This window comes from Ambystoma mexicanum, chromosome 5p (assembly GCF_040938575.1).
Source record: "Ambystoma mexicanum isolate Mex_15411 chromosome 5p, UKY_AmexF1_1, whole genome shotgun sequence".
NCBI classification, from domain to species: Eukaryota; Metazoa; Chordata; class Amphibia; order Caudata; family Ambystomatidae; genus Ambystoma; species Ambystoma mexicanum.
The window spans coordinates 1,051,119,096-1,051,133,489 of record NC_090930.1 but is presented as its reverse complement, the minus strand read 5'-3'; the positions used below and the strand labels follow the sequence as shown (position 1 = coordinate 1,051,133,489).

Here is a 14,394-nt window from a genome sequence, read left to right as displayed (position 1 = left end):
GAAGAGGATGGTGTTTAGGTGGAGGTGTCCGATAAGTGCATGGGAATTTAGGGGGATTAGGTTTCCTTGTTTAGGGTTAGCCAATCATATTTGGGAGGATGACTTTGTAACAAAATATGTGGGTTTGTGTCTCTAAGGAGTCGCCTAGCCCCTCCCGGCCGTTTGTTTACAATAAACTTGCTTTACTGACAAACGTAGCCTAACTTCTTGAAAGGTGGGCTTATTTTGGGAAGAGGGATCTGAGGTTCGCCCCGACAGCATCTTCTTCTAAATTTATGGAGCACTATACACTTTTGATTCAGTTTACTGAGGCATGTGTGGGACATTCCTCCTGCTGCAGCCAATCTACTTTCAATTGTAGTGAAGGATTGCTCTGACACATTAAAGGTGTCACATTTTGATAACTCTGGACGTAAATGTGAGATTTTTGACCTATCTGTTTGTCTTGTTGTGTCTTGGTTACATCCTAAATATATACGAGGAAGGTGGTGAGGGACGTGAGCTGAGGTGCAATAGCAAAATTACTCCAGGTAATGCATATTACCAAGAGTAAGCTAAGCATGTCCTACTATTTACCAGGACGATGGGTAGAATTTGCATAGAAGCTACCTTTTAAACTATATTTTGATGGAGGTACCAAGGGAAGTCAATCTGAATTCTCTAGAACTTGTTGCCTCAAAGATTTAGTGGCTTCCATCATATACTATCATTTAGAAAAAACGGAAACCCTCAAAGTTTTTTATGGGATCGGAAGCCACCAAGGCTGAAGACATGTAAACTACATTTGCCCCTAGAAAAAGGTGGTTTGGGTGTACCTAATTATAGGGCTTACCATTTGGCTTTTATGTCACAAACCTTAATGGAATTTATGAAGCCAAATCCTAATGAATGGGTGTGTGCAGAGAGGAGTCATTTTGGTCCTTTACTACCTAGGGCTTTATTAACGACTGTACAGAAACACTGAGGTATTAATGACCCCTTGACTAAATGTCTATTCAATTCCTGGACGAGTCTGAATAACTGTTTGGGATATGATGCACTGAGAGATCCTAACGCCTCTATCTGGCTGAATCCGAGTATTAAATGGGAGGGGCAGACTTTGTTTTGGTCAGAGTGGTTTCTAGTTGGCATATAATGGTTAAACGACCTTTTTGAGAATGGAAGATGGATGAGTGCAAGAGGATTACAATCTAAATTTAATATTTCTAATTTCTCTGTGAGTGATTATCGAAAAATTTGAAAACCAATTGGCGAGATTAACTTGGAGAGAGGCCTGGATGTTAACATGCTATGGCAAAAACCAAAAGTTGGTGGGTGTGGTCTGGTAAGTCGTGCTTATGGATTGATTGTAGGAGAATTTGAAAGCAATGTGTTGTTGAGGGAGGAGCGGGGTAGAAGGATTGGGAGTACCATTGATGAAGATCACTGGTCACATATGTGTGCGAACATAAGGCTTTGCTCTTTAAGTTTGACGGAGAGGTCCCGCCAAATTAAAATCTTCAATAGAGTCTATTGGACTCCGGAAAGGCTATTTAGAAGAGGTGTGGCTGACAGTTCTGATTGTTGAGCATGTGTACACAATATTGGTGAGGGGCTTTTGGTTTGAATTTGGTAGAATCTGTGATGTTGTGTTAAATTAAAGAATTGCCTTTGATTTTAAAACCTTAATACTTGGTAGTGATGTTCTACTGGAGGAATTGTCCACATGTCAGAAAAAATTGGTCTGTCGGGGTGCAATGGTAGGAAAACAATTATATTGAGAGGTTGGAAGACGGTGACCAGTTCTGATTGCGATATGGATTGATGAAATGCATAGTTTGGCAGAGATGGAGAGAGTAATTTTTCGGAGAGACAGAAAGCTTGCTCTATTTGAGAAAATATGGGTGAAATTCCTCACAATGTATTGATTAAAACTCAATGTCAATGTGAACCCTGGGATTGGGTGGGGAGGGGGGGTTGTAAATATGTACAGGACATACACTTTGTGAACTTGTTACGATTAGTGTTTTGTTTGGATGTTTTAAATACTGTAATCTAAAATAAAATTTAAAAAAAAGAAAAAAAAGAAAGAGCCTTTCTCCAAGTTGTGTTGTGCGATTGTCATCCTGCTTCTAATAGGTAGAACGTATGACTTACAAATGTTTTCTAATCAGGGGATTTCGTTTATGAATAATTGGTATCAGATGCTTAAATGTAATGTAGTTATTTGACGTTTATCAAGACAATAACTGCCCGCATACTTTGATGCATTAAATGAAATCCACGAGAGGCCAGCAATTAAATGGCATCAACAATCTGGCTACTGCACTTTATCAGGGCCTGTTTACGCATCTAAATAATTTCCAACAATAAAAAAAAGTACCTGAGTCATTAACATCGGGGAAACTGGACTTTCTACTGCAGATTCCATTTGCTGACTGATGAGGGGGAGCGGGCATGTCGGGTGGTCAAAAGGAAACTTGCCGTTTCCGAGTCTTCACTCGGCACACGTCTGTGCAGTTCGGGCTCCCCGGTCGCTCTGCGGCGGCCGGGAACGCCCCGTTTATTTAAGCCGCACGTGGCGACGTGCAACGTCACGCCGCCGCGTGCGCAGGCCCTCACGGGGCAACGCCACACTCCTCCTTTTTCGGGAGGAACAACAATAACACACACTTCTAAATATTGCACTGCACACAAAACAACAACTGACAACTCAGAGCCCATGCCCCTTTAATAGCAGCCACCCGGGTCCCCTCACTCCGGAATGCACACAATCGGTCCTAGCACATAGTCCCCGAGGTAGGCAGGTTTCCCTCGCCCAGCCCTCTAGGGGTACCTCCCACCTACCTCCACCGCAGGGCTTCCCATCGTTCCAGTCCCTCGATCTGGCGACACCGGGATTACACCCCGGGGTGTGCCGTCATCCGGGAGGTCCACCTCATCCGGGTCCGGCGGGAGCTCAGCTCGAGAGTCACCCAGCTTCTTAAAGAAACTCACATTCCGAGTGACGGCCGATATCCCATCCTCGTCGCCACTGTTGAGGGTCGGTCAGCACCCCCATGCGTGCCCGTGAGCCCCTCAACCCACAGACTTCACTCGGCACACGTCTGTGCAGTTCGGGCTCCCCGGTCGCTCTGCGGCGGCCGGGAACGCCCCGTTTATTTAAGCCGCACGCGGCGACGTGAACGTCACGCCGCCGCGTGCGCAGGCCCTCACGGGGCAACGCCACACTGGTGTCAATGTTTTCGTTTTAAACGTTACCACTGATGTGACTAGTAAGACAGAAAATCACTTTGTAGCTCTGAGTCATATGTATATCTGCCAAGTGACTGAATGTCCTCTGTGACAGCTTTTGACAGACTTGGCTTTTAGAGCAATATCATGATTTGTTGGACTCATAGATACATGATTCTAATGGGAACACCCAAACTACAAGTCCCAGAATGCAAAGTTCCGTTGCCTGAAAAAACCAAGACTGGTGGATTTAGAGCCATTTGCGAGGTAGGTTCATGCAAAAACAACAGAAAAATTGGTTACACTCGTCACCGCGTTTTACCGTTCGCCGAATAGTCAACCGGACATTTATATCGGGGTACGATTGAGCAGGCACAACAAATAAACACGTGATCTCTTAACTATGTCAGGATTCAAAGTCTGCTGTAGTACAACATATATTTTTACGCCATGACCCTGTGCTACCCTGGCAATAGGGATGTGATTCTGGATTGGTTTGTGACTGGTCTGCCGTGTGGTTGGTCGTTTTTAGAAAGGGGAGGTACAGTATAGGCATGAAAAAAATACATACAAAGAAAGTAAAGTAGGAGATTAAAAAACTAGCTTGGTGAAAGGAATACAAATGCGATTCAGTTTAGCCCTGTTGGGGGATGGCGAATGAGGAAAGGATGTGAAGGGTGGGGGTAAAAACAGAGCACAGGCAGAGTGGGAAGGAAGACTGTACAACAACAACACCGGATTCAGCCAGGAGGAGGAGAACAGAGACTCAGAGGAGGAAAACAAGAGCCGGGCCCAGGGAGCAGCTGAGCAGCACCGGGCTCGCCTATCTCATTCCCCCCGTCAGAGAGCTGCCACAGATACAAGCACTCCGCGGGGATATCCACGGATTGTGTTTGAGGGGTTGATAAGGGGACCCAGGCACAGTGAAAAAGGGAGCAGGGGCAGCCTAACAGAGACTGACAGATTCAGGGGAGGCCAAGACACAGGCGACCAGGGGCCCCCTGGCACAGAACAGGCGCCTTCTGACAGCACAAGGGGGGACGGGGGGAGGCTGGCTTCTGTGAATGGGGTTTGCTAATGTTACGTATGCGTGTTCCGGAGACACCGTCGTTGTATCTGTTAACATATACACATCTGAGTGTGCTGTGCCTGCACTTTGAACCCTGCTGCTTGTGTTGTGTGTATTTGTAGACGTTGTGTTGTTTGGCAGCGCTAGAAATACATCTACTCGTGTTACCGGTGTGCTACAGACACTGCAGCGTCTGGGGAGCGTATAGTCCCCGTTGTTGGCTGCTCTGCCGATTAAGAAAAACGGCAGCTTTGCCTTGTTACAGCTCGCTACCTGCACTGCCCCCGTAGTCCGTGTTGTGCCAGAGACATTGCTGCCTGTTTACTTTAACCGTGGCCTAGAAGTACTGCTGGCTGTGTGTTGCAACTGCGTTACAGACACTGCTCCTAGTGTTGTGACTGTGTCAGAGTGATCGCCTGCTGCTGGAACCGTCCCTGCCTGTACGCTGACTGCCTGGTGACTGTGCTACGGGAAGTGGGGAGGCAGTGGTGCTGCTCGTGAGCTGCCTGCGCAGCCTGTGCTGAGGCTGTGTGTACCTGCGCTGTTGGGCCGGCGGGGCTGCGCTGTGCGAGCCCGGCAGAGGCAGCAGAGGCCGCAGTGCAGTGTACAGTCGCTGGTGCCTGAGCTGGTGATCAGCGTCCGCCTCCCCAGTTAGAGCAGACAGGAAGGCCCAGACGCTTGCCAAGGCCTCCCCGGTCTCCACTTAGTCCCAGACCCGGGCTCCGGCGAAGCATGTCCGGGCCTCAACCACCACCACCACCGGCCGCCGGAGGCACCGTTTCCTCTTCTTCCTCTTCCTCCTCCCTGCTCTCGTCCCCGAGCTCGGCCGCCCCGCTACTGCTGCACCCCCCGCCGCCCCCTCCTCCACCGCCCCCACCACCTCCCCCGGCCCTGGGCCCCGAGGCGCCAGCCGCTCCTGGGCCCCCACCGCCTACACACCCGCACGGGGACTCGGCACTGAACCAACAGGAGAAGGAGCTTCTGCGCCGGCTTCGCCGACTTTATCCGGCTGTGGACGAGAAGGAGACGCCGCTACCCAGAGCCTGGAGCCCCAAGGACAAATTCAGCTACATCGGCCTATCGCAGAACAACCTGCGGGTACACTACAAAGGTATAGAGCACAGGGGTTAACCCCTCACACCATACACACTGACAGTGAACCACAGTACTCCTCGCACACTGACATTGCACCCCTCCACTGACGTTGCACCACAGAGGCAGGAATGTTGTTACAGGGCCCTGATAAAAACACCCCAAGAACCTGACCCCTTAAGCCCATGTCACAAAACTGTAACGTCCACTATCCCTTTATACGTTAATGGCTGGTGGTCCCAACCGCAGAACCCGAAAAGCATTAATTCACCTATTTTATGGGATTACCCAGAGATGAGATTGTCTGCTGCAGTGCCATAAACAAATCCACGTTTTGGAGAGGGGGTCCTGCCATTGTACCCTAAAAGCATCTGGGGTCTAGCTTGCCAACCACCTATCATAGCCTGCCACCTCTCCTCTTTTTGATGATCCTTGGTGAGGCCTGACACTTCGATTTTTACTATAATTAGCAATTTTTTTGACAGACCTCCCGTAAAAAAAACACCATGCTTTCATCCCTTCAATATTGAATATATTTTATATTTTATCTTATGTCAGAGAGCCAAATCTCAACCCTGCACACTCCCATGTCCTATAAAATGTTGCCCGAAAAGCGCTGTCATATCACACATAGGACCCCCCCCCCAAGGCCTTTGTCACTCACACTTAGAGATTCCAAAACCGGGGGGGGGGGGGGGTGTGGAGGGGAGGGCGTAGCACCCTAAATTTATCTGCCACCTTCCGAGAGCCTCTTCCAAAACACCCACAATTCTCCTGCATTATTGAAACAGGTTTTGCAATACTGGTTATGCATCAACGTGGAATCACCCAATTCTCTTGTCTTAACTGTCCCGACCACCTCGATGAGACTTCAAATTGGTAATCTTTTTATAGAAGATGCCGGGCCTTACACAGCACCCTAACATGTCCAACCTCCTTGGAGAGAATCCACAGAAGAGGGCCAATCACATCTCCCTAATCATGATACCCATACAGGATTATCAAAGTGGTAGGTAAAGTGATTCCCCTTCACTTTACCCACCAGCCATTATCAGATAAAGGCTCAGTTGAAAGGCCCACTTGAAGCCCCTCCACCCCCACTCATGTGGCCTCTCTCCTGCCCTGATAACACATTTTTAGGTAATTATGAGTTTTTGAAACTCCCTAAGGGCTAAAACCATGGGCCCCTAAAATGACCCCCGCCCATAAAGGATCCCCGGAAAGCGTATGGCGCTCATTCCCCATAACCCCAGCCACGTTTTGAAACTTGGATCTCTTCCAAGGCTCCTTCTTTGAACATTCAGAGTTTTTCTGGAATAACGGAGCGCACCGCTCTTAAACACACCTAATCACAAGACCCTCCAAGCTTTGCCAGTCACCAAATCGCCTGATTAGTCATAATGTTACAATCTGGAACGAGGGTTGAGAGGTAATATCTTCCGGCACTAGCATCCACACACCAATTTATCCCTGAATCACCAATTTTCACGAGTGAGCTTCTTCTCCACAAGTACACTTAACCAACGTCTTGTTTTCTTTGAGATGTCTTGATGATGTGTGAGTGTGATCGGTAACCTTTCAGGGAAGTGGTCAGGGTGGATGTTTGGCAGAGCCGTAACCTATCAACAGTGATCAGAATACCATTTTTCGGGGTTGTAGCTGCCTGCCTAGGGAATTCAGGCCCTTTTCAGAAAATGTTTTTTATTTTTTTTATTTTATTGTTATTTGGCAAAATGTTCCTTGCACAAACATGAATAGAAAATAAGGTATAACATTATACAACTCCTTTCAGGACAGTCTTCAATGAAAGACATTTCATCAAATGTTTTCTTTCTGATTTGTTCGAGAGTGCTGTAAAATGATAAGATAAGGTGACATTGATAGGGTATTTACACAGGCTGGGGTGGACTGGAAACTAAGAGGCCCTGGAATTTTCAAAGTGGCCCCATGTCTCACATTGTGAGTAAGCCCAACCAACTGCTTTCCCATAATAAAATGGATAGACCCACAAAAGAGGCGCACTGGGAAATATCCAGTTCTATGTAAGCCTGCACACTGGTGTGAACACTACTACTTTGTAAAGATGCCTGAAGTGAAGTGCCGAGAGCCTTCCAGGGCAAGGAACGTGGACCAAGATGTTTATAACTATGACACAACAGAGAGGGAGTAGAGCAGACTTGAGAACTGTTTCTCAACGCGGAAATGGCAAAGCCGAGTCAATTTTGAGTGCAGAGAATAAGTTCTGTTCTTCACCCATAGAGGAGTGAGCGAGCAAACCCCAGACCCAGAGACAAGCAAAACAAACGCACACAACGTGGCTGCAATTCCGTTTAGCAAACAGTTGCCTCAACGTAAACACTGTGGTGGTTGCGAACAATTCTTGTGTGATTATTTCTCCACACCCCTATAAATAACAGGTGTTGCTTTTCCTTGACTCCATAGTCTCATTTCTTTAATCTCGACATTTTAACAGCTCGTGGAATTGGAGCTTGTGACCTGCAGGTTGCCCATAGAGCGACGCACCATATGTATTAACCAGCCGAGTCATTTTGCAGACGATATCGAAACCGTTTCCAGCTACAAACTAACAAACGGTTATTTCTACCTCTTTAAGGATTTTACTTGAAGTGGAACAACCCCAAAAGATGGTATATGGCTATTTAATAACACAATTTCCCTAGTAGACCCTCTTGCATGTCACTGCATTGGAGACTCGCAGTGGTCTAAAATTAAGAACAAGCCCCTATAATTGGCAAGTAGGTAGCGAGCCCAGGCATCATATCTGGATGACCAGAGTACCATGTTCTGTTTCGCAAACATTTGATCTGGGACTGAATGCATCGTGAACGTGGCTTGTTCACAGGTCGTCAAATATGATCAATTTGTTTGGATTGCCATTAGAGGCTTAGACAGGCTCCTCCCGTTGGAGCACCAGGCAACCTGTAAATGCAGCTGAACCAGAGAAACCCTTAGTCATAGGGTGGTGTGTGCTGCCTGCTAGTTTCATCTGATCAAAGAACACGTACATAAAACATGCTTGCTGAGCTTTGCCAATAAAGGGAGGGGATTTTGGATAGTCTCTCTTAATCTGAGGAATCCTCGTATAATCCAATCTAATTGGAAATATGGGGGCTTTTATTTTTGTAAAAGTGTTGTTGCAGTAAAGAAACGGGTCAAACTATGACTCGCAAATAACAAACAATTTGAGAACAGCTATGATTCTTAAAGGTTAACATTAATTGGATGAAAGCAGGGAAGACTTCTGAGGCTGCAACAGGTGGGGAAAATGGTCTTTTCGGTGGGCCTGGTGGTCTCTTTATGCCATTGCTTTGCTTTCCATTTATCCTGGCTAGCAAGTGATCACTCGGGCGAGCTGGTGAAATTGCCTTTCCTCTTCTTTGGGGTTTGCGAAATACATAGTGGCTATTTGATGCTCGGGTGACTTCCAATGTCAGTGGGTGTGTCTGAGTTAATTTCCGTTCCAAAGTTATCCACCTGGCCCCTCAAATGTTTACACATGATGCCAGTTATGGGCAGTTAGCCAAGTGTTGCAGATAAGTGAACTAAAGTAACCCTTCTTGATGACTGTCGTAGGTCTCGGACCTCTTGCTACTACATGCTAATTGAAGCCCATTATAAAAGGTACTATGGAGCTGAGTAAGTGTCTGAAGAAGAAAGGGTAAATGAAGTTGTGTGTAGGTGGTCAAAATGTTTAATGCTAATACAACATTTAACCAATTACTATAATTTGATGTTCAGTTTGGTGGAGAACAATGCTGCCATTGAACACGCATCTAGTTCCTCTTCAATGCATTTTAGTGGCATGACAGGAGTAGTCCAGAATTTGTAAAATGCTTTTTTAATTTTTTTTTTTTTTTTTTTTTAGCAGTTTGGTGGAAGACCCCAGTATATTTTTAGTCTCAACTAGTTCCATGGCTGTAAAAGGGATTTTATTGTGCGCATATTTTTTTTTTAAAACACTCTTTATTGGCATTTTATTATAACAAACCTAAAACACCCCCCTCCCTACCCTCCGCTCCCCTCACCCCCCCAATAATTCTCCCCATAAACATCTTCCAAGTTTCCAATCGAACAATGTCAACAACTACCCGATTCCCCCCTCACCCCCTAAACCCTCCTACCTTTCAGTGTCCATATCAGTCTGTTAATTCTCGCTCCCCGCCTTGACCCCAACCCGCAACTCTCCCTTGTCCATGAACATATACCAACTAGGTGGTCCGACCATCAACACCCATCACCGTATTCTCCTTTCACTTCTGATCTCCCTGTTATTCCTTCCTGCCTCCAAATCTTCCACGGAGGTCGTAGATCATTGTCTCTCGATAAATCATCTAACAATTGGGCCCAATGAATCGTTATATCTGTCCGCTCCGTCTCTGGGTCTGCATTCTGTAGCAACATTAACCCCGCCACTCCCCATCTCTGCACATCCTTCCGCCATTGACTGGCTGCTGGGCCCTGTGGGGATTTCCACGCTATCGCCATACGACGCTTAGCTAAAACGAGCAAGAACCAACCCATTTTATTCCGCAGTCTGTGCTTCTTCCACCCCGGCAGCTTACCCCACAGCAAATTTCCAGGCTGCAGTCCCAACTGGTTCCCAGCACCTCATTGACTCCCTTAAGAGCCTCCTCCCAGTACTCCGCTATTATCTCGCACTCCCATGCCATATGCCAAAACCCCGCCTGCGCTGATCCACATCTGAGGCATGCATCTGAACGATCCCTACTCATAGCCTTGAGCACCACCGGGGTCACATACTGAAAGTGGGCATTCCTGCAGGTTTTTCGAACCAGTTCCCAGCCCATTCTTTGTCTGGTATTGGGCGCCCCATATCCATCTCCCACCTCTCCTTAACCTTTAATACCCCCTCTGCCTTCTCCTCTCGGAGTGCCCTATAAACCTGTGCAATACGCGCCCTACCCCCCGTTCGGTCTAAAAGCATTCGAAGCACCGGGCAGGGCTCCGGCTCTGTAGGAATTGCCTCCCATAATTCCGCCATTCTCTGGACCACTGCCCCATACGTCAAAAAGAAGCCCTGCGGTAAATCAAACTTCTGGCACCACTCCTTGCAGGTGAGCATCCCCCCCCTCAAAGAAATCCCCCACCGTCTCACAACCTTTCTCCCTAAGTCTCCGTATTCCCATTTATTGTGCGCATATTTACTTGCAATTTGTGCAGCTCAAAAGGCCTCTTGGTCACCAGACTCGGGCCATTTTGGGCTGTTAAAAATGATATAAAATAAGGGGAACAAATGTAATGAACCCAAGAATTTAAGTGACTATTTGGCTTGGTTAAACTTGTGGTGTCTTTCAGTGTATACACTGATATCGCGCTTTGAAGAGAAATCCTGTGGAACAAGCACTAAATGGTGTGTTGGAGTCATGCCAACAAGGGTCCCAAATGTAAGCATGCAATCACATGTGAGCTTAATACAGCATGCTCTGAGAAGTTCACTTCATATGCAGAGTGGAGATGGGGCGTTCAAGTTTCTGTAGTATTTTAAGAAGTCCTCCACTCGAAGATGCGAAGGGAGAGGGTTACAAAGTGTGGAGCCTTGGATGGCCCTGTTTTTCTTCCATATCTCTTTTTTTGAACGTGTTTATTTTAAGAAGGCAGGTTATCACAGTACATAACTTGAACATTCGTGACATGATGCACAGTACAATACACTACGATATCACTCTTCCATATCTTTTGTATTTTATGGCGTGGATGCGGCCTGCATTCATTTTCCAGAATGTAACCTTCTAGATGGTTGATAAGTTTTCAACAATCCGGAAAGGAGCCATGGAGTGTGGTGTTGTAGGGATTTATGTACAATGCCACATCTAGAATCTGGCCCTTTCCTTCAGAAGCCAGTGCAAAGCCTTCTGTGTGATGTGGTTTCTACAACTTGGGTCATACGTGAGAAAAGCAGGAAGGTTTTGAACTCCTTGTTTAGAAACTGGATTTTCCAGCAGTTCGGTGTACTGGCTGTTAAAGTAGTTAATCTGGTGGAGACCAATGCAAGGAGATGCTTGAGTTGTAAGGTGGGATTCCTTTTTGCAAGTTTAGGTGAAAGTGATTCTGACTACCAAATTCACAATTGGGTTAAAGTATTGAGCTACATTTCAACTTTTGAGAAATATTGAGACACGTTCCACTCTTGTACTTATTTCCATTGAACCTATAAGCAAAAGTAATTCAGAACATCTGTTTTGATTAATAGTTCAATGATATTTGGTATTGATGCTGATCTCAAGGGTTCTTATTGGGCAACTTCATGATATTTGTAGATTTCGCAAAGTTGAAAGATCGATCCAGTCCACTGGTATATGAGCTAAAGACCTCCAAGTCATACTTGTCTCTGCAACCTCCTGTTGCAGCTGCACGAAAGAAATAGAGATCACGATTTAGGCAGCACAAAAACCTTTGTGAGTGGCATAAAGACCTGCAATGAAAAGCACGTACCAGCAACAAGTGAATTGCTCACAAAATGGGAGTCTAGAATTTCCATCTATTTTTCGCATTGTAAGTCCCTTGGTTGTTGTGACACAATTCTTTGCTATTTTTGGAGTCATCACATTTCTATGCAGACGATCATGCTAGGTGTTGATGTTGTCATGGCAAGTCAAAGTGCCCAGATGGAGAAGAAGGAGGTATGCCTGTGGTTTTCTCAAGGCAGCAAAACTAGAATGTACCACATATCCCAACTTAAAATTAGAATCGTGCAAGAGGCAGAGGTTTGCCCTTGTAGGGGAATAGTCCCTCTTGAGAGGCTGGAACAAGGGGCATGTACGTAAGATTTTGATAGTGACCTTAACAGTTTAGTTTTAATGCGCCAGAAGTTCATCAAGTATTCATTTCAGATGGGCATATCACAGAAACAGTACACTGAAGGAATATGGTGAACTAGAGCCATGATTATGTAGTGCGGTAATTCACATTGATGTGGGAAAAAAAAGGGGGAATGCTTAAAAAGCAGCCTCACAGCTACATGGCATGACTGCAGTTTTTACTGTCTAAAACATAAATACACCCAACAAAACAAAAATATCAAGTACAAATATTTCCAACAAAAAGGAGGCGGCAATGGGCACAGAGGGGAGCCTTTCTGCGTGTATATGCAGCGAACAGGCATAGCAGCTGAATAGTTCTGCAAGGAGGTGCTCGAATACTATTCCTACCTGATCGTCCTAGGAACTTTAAACATACCCCCTTTGCCCAAAAAATACCCCCTTTTGGGGATGGAAAGAATTTTTTTTTTTTACTCCCAAAATATAACTACTCCCAACCTCAACAAGTAGGGAGGAAACTACTCCCACTTCAGAATCATACCTTGGGCCCTGCTTATGCTTGCAGAGAACAAAAGTAGATAATCAACAATAACGTTTAAAGTAGGCTAACAGATGCTTCCAAAGGCGAGCCATTGGTTTCACTTGGAAAGGGAGAAACCTAGAATCTGAAAGCAGTTAAACAATTTCAACCCCACCATGGCTGCCTTTTATTCCAGTTTGTTTTACTCTCTCATCTTTGCCACTGACAAAAGTCCACAGGTAGTACCATGGTTTTACGGGATAAAGTTGCTTTTCACGGCTATTAGAACAACCTTTTTGCATCCAAAGCTTAGAGGTGTGAATAAAGGCAGTAGGGCTTTCGATGTTTTGGTTTATGAATTAGGTAATGGAGCTGTACTGGTCTTTGAGCAACTATAAAGGGAGTACAAGTAGAGCCCTCCCTGATCCCTACATGCAACTGAAACCGTCAACTGTCTGTGGAGGGGGAGATTACACATAAATGTGCTGGAAAGGCTATCGGAAAGCATTTTTGTGGTGCACTGGACTGAAATCACTGTTTTCAGCGATGCTGACGCAATATATTCATAGCGTGCAACCTTTCATAGCAGTAATACCAGTCTTGTAACATTTAAATGTTTGCACGACATTAACTTTCTGTTAATGGGCATTGAGTGGCAGTATTATCCAGGAGGCTTACAGTGAAGAAGTAAACATTTGTAGATGAAAATTATTGTACAATGCTAGCAGCCCCTCCAAATCAGGGTCCATTGCGACCTATGTATTTGTATGCCTATATTTTTGTATGTCTTTTAAAACCATACATCGCAGCATAGTGTGTTGTCTTTCCCTCCAGTTTAGATGCAAAGCACAGTAATTCCCAGGCCTTGTTTCCATTACTTTACACAGCAGGGGCATACTCTTAAAGGAAATGGGCTGAGTTCTGAGCCATGCGTTCTGCGCACGTCCCTAACTTTTCTTAACATGACCACAGGCCTCCCCAGGCACACCACCTCTCTCCATTGGAGTCTCTGTGGTGCCGTCACCCTTAGCAACGTAGTCTCAAGCCTTGGGATCTGGAGCATAGATGTGTAGGGGTGTGTGTCGGCCTGCGATTTACCATACAGAGGAGGGTTACCTCCTTGAACTTTGATGTCAGTGCTCGCTCTGAAGCTACCTCTTAACTAGGAAATCGAATGGGTGGGCACCTAACGGGACCTTCTGATCTTCTCCCTCACGTGCACTTTAACCCTGGGTTCTCTGCTGTCCCCTGTAAATATGCAGCCTGGCGACAGCAGGGTCCTCCTGTCTCTAAACATTGTGTGCGAATTTGGAGTACTGCATGCTTTTCATCTCTTTTCAACTCTCCTCCTTTCACAAACTAAGCTCCGAGAGACCCAGGTTCTTTTCAAGGTCACTCCCTCACTATGATTTTTGTTCCAACCTTCCTCTTCCATCCCCTCTCTATTTGCTTGAAGCTAGCATTAAGCACTGTTGAAGACACGTACACACGTACCAAGGTTAGCTACAACACAAGGAATCAAGTACAAGTGTGCATAGGGATTTCCCAATTCTCAGTATGCTTATATCTTTGTCAATGACTACAGTCAATAAGCACCAAGGCTTGTATAGAAAAATGTCCACATTCCTTGGACTGGAAGGAGATTGTTGGTCAGTTTTGAAGTGTTGCCTTTCTATTTGGTTGGTATTGCCCAGATTACT

At 45.9% G+C, this 14,394-nt stretch overlaps 1 protein-coding gene across 2 annotated transcripts in view; it reads left to right on the top strand.

The window, feature by feature from the left end:
* The first annotated feature begins 3,820 nt into the window (after positions 1 to 3,820).
* The window catches only part of RANBP9 (RAN binding protein 9), a 1,122,649-nt gene continuing 1,112,075 nt past the window's right edge, over positions 3,821 to 14,394 (top strand). Inside the window, exon 1 of one of the 2 annotated variants that reach the window (XM_069613547.1) lies at positions 3,821 to 5,393. In XM_069613547.1, coding sequence (XP_069469648.1) covers positions 5,015 to 5,393 — 379 coding nt within the window. In that variant the 5' untranslated portion in view covers positions 3,821 to 5,014. The remainder of the gene's footprint in view (positions 5,394 to 14,394) is intronic. The other variant, XM_069613548.1, reaches the window with a different exon arrangement.